General features: G+C 40.6%; 2 protein-coding genes and 1 non-coding gene across 4 annotated transcripts in view; 1 reads left to right on the forward strand and 2 right to left on the reverse strand.

The window, feature by feature from the left end:
• DEFB119 (defensin beta 119) overlaps positions 1–1,629 on the forward strand; it is a 12,676-nt gene extending 11,047 nt beyond the window's left edge. Inside the window, exon 2 of one of the 2 annotated variants that reach the window (XR_005198046.1) lies at positions 1,444–1,629. Coding sequence is in view for 1 of the 2 variants with exons in the window: in XM_017515098.2 (XP_017370587.1) it covers positions 1,356–1,549 (194 nt within the window). In the remaining variant the exon portion in view is untranslated. Of the gene's footprint in view, positions 1–1,355 lie in introns of both variants that reach the window. The other variant, XM_017515098.2, reaches the window with a different exon arrangement.
• A 708-nt stretch (positions 1,630–2,337) lies between these two features.
• On the reverse strand, positions 2,338–2,465 carry LOC119469298. Its single transcript, XR_005198101.1, has one exon. It is a non-coding gene; the product is annotated as a small nucleolar RNA SNORA40 (small nucleolar RNA).
• Positions 2,466–4,544: 2,079 nt separating this feature from the next.
• DEFB118 (defensin beta 118) overlaps positions 4,545–5,952 on the reverse strand; it is a 2,826-nt gene continuing 1,418 nt past the window's right edge. Inside the window, exon 2 of the mRNA XM_017511700.2 lies at positions 4,545–5,591. Within this exon, the coding sequence (XP_017367189.1) occupies positions 5,320–5,591 (272 nt within the window). The 3' untranslated portion in view covers positions 4,545–5,319. The remainder of the gene's footprint in view (positions 5,592–5,952) is intronic.

A 5,952-nucleotide genomic window follows, 5' to 3' on the forward strand; every position in this document is an offset into this window, starting at 1 on the left:
AAAAAAAAGAAAAAGTGTCCACCTTTTGTCTGCCAGATATTTGTTCCAAAAGATCTATTTTATTATTACTAGAAGCAAGAGTATAAAAAACCCTTTATTTAGTCCACTGTATGTTTAAATGTTCCTGTCATTTTATCCAAAAATTTCACCTATTATCAGGTTGATCCTCTTTAATTTATAAACAATAAGGATTTTCAAAAACATTTTATTTGGGGGAGAAGTTGTTAAATAAAGAAACACATGGTCTTAGAAAAAACCCTCAAACTCCCAATAGACCTGGAAACAACCAAAATGGCCCTCAATAGACAAATGGTTAAATAGACTGTACTACATGTGTACCACGGAATATTACTCAGAAGTAAAAGGAATGAACTATAGATACACACAACTTGGGTTGCTCTCAGTTCTGTTGATTGCCTTTTTTTTCATTAAAGTTGAGATTCTCCTGGTTATAATTACAATGAGTAATTTTTGCTGGGACCTGGACATTTTTGGTATTATGTTATGAGATACTGGATTGTATTTCAATGATCTTTGTTGGCTTGCCTCCTCTGACATGGCTCTGGTGAGGACAGAGGGGTGCTGCCTGGATACTGAGAGGTGGGGGTGGAAGCCCAGGTGTATCTCCTCTACTTGGTTGGGATGGGGAGGTACGTTCTGTTCCCCATGTGGCCTCCAAGTCACATTGCAGGGAGCGGTGGCCTTGTTACTACTGTGTGGTGGTGAAAGTCCTGACTCTACACTAGGCCCCCTCTGTCACAACCCTATCAGGGAGGTAGAGAGATGGATGCCTTCTTCCCACCAGATAGGGGAAATCGAGGTTCCCCACATGATTCCTATCGACACTGCATGGTGGTGATGGGCCTTGTGACCATCCAGCAGCGATAACATTCCCTGCTCCCCACACCTCCTTACAACGTGGAGAGGGCAGAATTTGAGGCTCCCCATGTGGCCTTCTTTGGTGGATGTATGAATGGGAGTGTAATTTTGTCTTTGGTTTTTCCTGGAGCTGAGCGGTTATTGTCTAAAATGTTCTCTCTTGCTAGGTTGACCTTTCCTGGTTCTTTGGCTACAGAGAGGAGACTTTTCTTGGGACTCTATGTCTGCACGAGTTTGTGTTTCTAGGTTGCCAGTCTCTCCAGCACGAGTCTGGGCTTGATGAGGCAAAAGGAAAACCCAGGGAATTCATGGCTGTGTCCTTCCTTAGGCCCTGAGGTCTCTGGAAGTGGAAGTCATTATTACCCTTTAGGTTTTTTTTTTTCCCCTTTAGGCTTTTATGATGCTTCCCAACTTACCAGATTTATGTCATTCCTAGGTGGAAATTAACTATTTACATATATTTTTTCTTTTGCCAGGCAAACGTCACATCCTTCGATGCATGGGTAACAGTGGAATCTGTAGGGCCTCTTGCAAAAAGAATGAACAGCCATACTTCTATTGCAGAAATTATCAGTCCTGCTGCCTCCAGTCCTACATGAGGATAAGCATTTCTGGCAAAGAGGAAAATACCGACTGGTCTTATGGGAAGCAGTGGCCAAGGCTGCCTTGAGTGCTGGTGATTACCATTCTCAAGCTCCCTGGGCACCGAGACCTGCTGTCAACCCCCCTCATTAAAATTCATGTACCTGCCACACTTGTCTGTCTTTGATCCAGTGGAAATCACAGTGAGAGATTGGGCTTTGCATGGTGACAATGCCTGTCTCATTCTGGATCGGCCCTGTGAGAGAGAAGACTGGAAAACTGGGGTAACAATTACAGAGAAGCTAGACAAGCCAGTGAGGAAGGGGGGAGAATGAATCCAATGAGGGAGGGTTGAAGGGTTTAGGCAGATTATGACTTAATCTGTGCCATGTAGAACTCAGAGAGGGTCTACAACCAGTGGGATGGATACATAGGGAAGTAGGTGGAGGTCTTGTAGACAACTTTGACCTAGTTCATGAAAAAACTTTGTAACCAACAGACCTGTTGTAATGTGGAATAAGCTGTGCTGGTTTCAATCTGTGAGGCTGAAGGGTCTGTTTGGTGGTTGTTGCAGATGGTCTTTGAATATTGGATGCTGTTGTTGATAGTTAAGTTCCTTTAATTCTTCAAAATCTAAGAGGCTAAGGCCTCCAATGACAACTAAAACCAGCTTTTTAATATAAAATTTTAATTTCACTTTTAAAGTCTTAGCTCCCACTAATAAGTTCTAAATTCTGTCAAAAGTAGAGTAGTACTTACCCATTATCTTTCTCTAATTTTCTGACTCTCCTCACTCATTACAATTTGTCTTTGTGCTTACTGTGCTATTGAATTTGCTCTGGCCAAGCTCACTAGTGGGCCTCTTATTTTCATAATATGATTCCTTCTTATACGTATCAAAACTCCTACTAAACAATGAGTTCTGGGTTGCAAAAGAGGATTTATTATTTGCACCTGTCTATAAGGCTTTGTCCACAAGTTAAACAAAAACATAAACAAGTGCAGCTGGACCTCCTTTTTGAAAGTTTCCTAATGTTCCTCAACTTGTATCTCAATCTGCCTCTGGGCAGCATTTCCTCTATAGGTTATTCTCTCCTTGAAAACCTTAACTGCCTAGTCTTCTGTGATTTCCCGCTTTCTTTGTTTTCTTCCTAAGTTTCAGGCTGCCCCTTTTCCATCATCTTTTGGGATTCCTCTTCTGTTATTTGTCCATTGGATTCTTCTGGGGTTACTGTTCTCATCTGAGAATAAAAACTCTCCACATTACTAGGAAAGGGCTGATAGTCCTATGGTCATTATAACAAGTAAATACCTTGAAACGTTTTAAACTTTTTTCGCTGATCAATGACAACTTGCTTCAGGGAACACACTTCTGAAAGCTAATTGTCAGTGACAGCATTATGCTTTGATTATGCCAATCAGGTTTGAATTCGTTTCAGTGTATACACTTCTAAATTGTCATTGACCAATTCCCACCTCTGTAGCCAACACAACTCCCTCAAAATGTGTTCCCCAAATGCTGTACAAGTTCAACACTTTGCTCTGCTGAAGGAACTTATGATGGAGCAGCATGGCTTTCCTGTTTTTAAGAAAGCAATCACTTCAGCATTTTGGTTTTAGACATTGAGCGATAGTTTCATCCTTTGACAATGGTCCTTTTTTCTCCTTCCGTTGGTGCTGCCACCCATCCCAACAACAAAATCTATGATCTGGATAAAAGTGTTGGTTTTGGACCTCTGTTTCAGGAAGAATAGTGGTTGAAGAACCCAGGCTGATCCTGCCACTGAAAACAGCGAAAAAACTTACTTAAAATATACAACAAAACTTTAAGGCATCTTTAACCTTGCAAGAAAGTAAGGTCAAGAATATTAAAACCAAATGCAAGTGGGCACTCTTTCAAAGGCAGTAACTGAAGCTGGCTTTTGTCACAAAGACACTTGCTGAATCAGGTGAACTTGAGCTTCGGTTTCCACGGCTTTGGCCAAGGTGGATGTGGGCAGGGGAGAGAGGGCAGTGACTAGGCTCTGAAAAAATATGAGTCTAGTAGGAGATCCCTACATAAACCTGTCTTTAAAGTGTTGCATATGCTGTGTAAAAGTAAAGCAGATATAGCATCCCTTCTCCTTCACTAGAGGTTTTCAAGGGAAATTACCTGGTTTTGAATCTAAGTACTCAGCAAATAGAAAAAAATCTTCACTGAGAATTTATTACCTCAAGGTAGATCTCATATAGTCTCTCAGCCTGAATTCACAGTATATGGATCATACGGAAAAAAAAAAAAAAAAACAAGCTTAAAGTTGTCCCAGACTCGTAGTGCCAAACAGACAGAAGCAAACAAAGGAGTAGACCTTTAACTTAGGACTCAACTAGTTAACTCAACTAAACTTCTGAGGAAAATGGACAGACCAGAGAGTCTCAAATCACAAAACACACAAGGAAATAAGGCAGCGTGAATTAAGGTAAGCAGAAATCACAGACTAGAGATTCAGACTTTCAAAGACTTCAAATATCAGACTGATCAGGAATAAGAAGTTTGAAAAAATAATGAGACCCAAATTTCCCATCATGAATTAGGTATTATCTAACCCCTTGGATAATACAATTAGAGCTGTGAAGAAGCATTTCAATGTTAGGTGAAAGTGATGTGTTCAAAACTGGAACCTAGCAGGTTTGGCAAGCATAAACTGCTGAAGCAGGTGGTTTGGATCCCTGGGGCACCCATTGCTGTTTTCTTGCCTTTCCTTCATCACACACTAATGGTATCATGAGGGGTTCCTACGGTTAGTCAACAAAGGAGGAACAAGCAAGGCCAGATTTGTAAAATGATCTACATGATGGGCTAGCACCAGACAGAAGTGCTGCATTACAGCCTTATGTAGCGGTGACCTAAAAGCCAGTGGTTAAGGGAAATCTTTCCAGTAGAAGGAAGGCTTGCCTAGGTATGGATCTATAGTAATTCATGAGCACTGGTAATGGATTGGCTGGTTGTTTAGGTACTTGGGAAGAGCAAAATTGGAAGATTTGTAACAGTGAAGTCTGTGGTAGGGTTATGTGGATGGGACAGGTGTGAAAACTTTTTTTGGTATCAGAGGGAGACAAGTAAAGCTCTCAGTAATCAGGTGGACAAATCACCCATCCTTTCACCCACATATGAGGGGCATCCTTACCTTTGGATGTCCATGTAAGATCAAGACTTGGTCAAAGAAATGGGTCTATGGAGCCATAGAAGCTTTTCGACAGCTTCTATTTCAACCCCGAAGCCACTGGGACAAAGAGGAGTCTTCATAGCTCACACTTGGGACAGCCAACTTCCTACAGTGAGAGGTGAAACATGGCTCCAAGACCATAGTAGGAAAATGAATGCTTTCTCCTGAAGTGTCTCCTGTTCTAGAAAAAAAAGCTTTTAGTGTCCTAGTAGCTACTCTCACAGATGCAAAGATTTAGAATTTTGATCATGACCACTTATGCTGCTATTAAAACTTACCTGTTTGGAATATAGGAAGACACATAAAAAAATTGTTGTTGGAATAGTTAACTAAGCTACTGAGGTGGTGCATAGGTCACTAGCAAACAAGAAATACTAAAAATAGGTTAAAACTTGTGGAAATAATTTGACATTTCAAGAAGAGCACTGAAGAGTTTATCATTGCAAATAGTGACAATTTTAGACTTATTTACATAGCTGTTTGTATCTATTAATAGAATTACATATTGGTGGGGGGGGTGAGAGGGTCACTGTGGTGTTTTCAGTGCTTTATCTATATGTGACTTAGTTCAACACTCTGAGGACAGGGGTGAGTGACATCCGAGAGGAAGTCATGAGCTATGGTGAACATTTGGGAGAGAGGTCTGAGTTCCTCATCCTGACTCAGACTCTTCAGCCAAGTCTTTCTTGCTGCTTACTTCAAAGTAGTCTGTAGTGAACCTTATTGTTGCGACATCATCCATAATTCCTGGTGAGGAATCGTTCAAGGGTGTGGAAGATGTCGTAGGAATTTGCCTGTGGTCTTCATTGGATGGAACGCAGCAGGCTCGAAGATTTTTGCATGTTTCCCTCACTGCTTCTCCATCTTTGCATTGTTTCCTGCAGTGCCCTGATTTGTTCCAGCATTTTTTTTCACCACTATAGGCTGAATAATAAAAGGAAAGCCGTTCAGAACACTGTGTGCAATGGGAGTCTGAACAAGAGTTATTGGCCTCTCTGCAATGAAGGCAGAGGAATAGAGGCTTTAATGGAATAAATATTTTTAGACTTACCTTTATTTTCTTTCCCACCCCACCAGACTTACCTTTAACTTGGTTATTTGCTTTCTAGGAATCTATCCTATTTAAGCCATTCTTCAAATATGTAAATATATTAATATTTGTACAAGCATATTCATTAATGTGTTGTTAGAAAATTAAGAAATGTCTCAAATGACTATATATGACTTTATATGGCATTCCACAGTGGAACTTTACAACTTTATAAACAATGAGGCAGATATTTAG

Source organism: Cebus imitator, unplaced genomic scaffold, assembly GCF_001604975.1.
Source record: "Cebus imitator isolate Cc_AM_T3 unplaced genomic scaffold, Cebus_imitator-1.0 Scaffold18, whole genome shotgun sequence".
Taxonomy (NCBI): Eukaryota; Metazoa; Chordata; class Mammalia; order Primates; family Cebidae; genus Cebus; species Cebus imitator.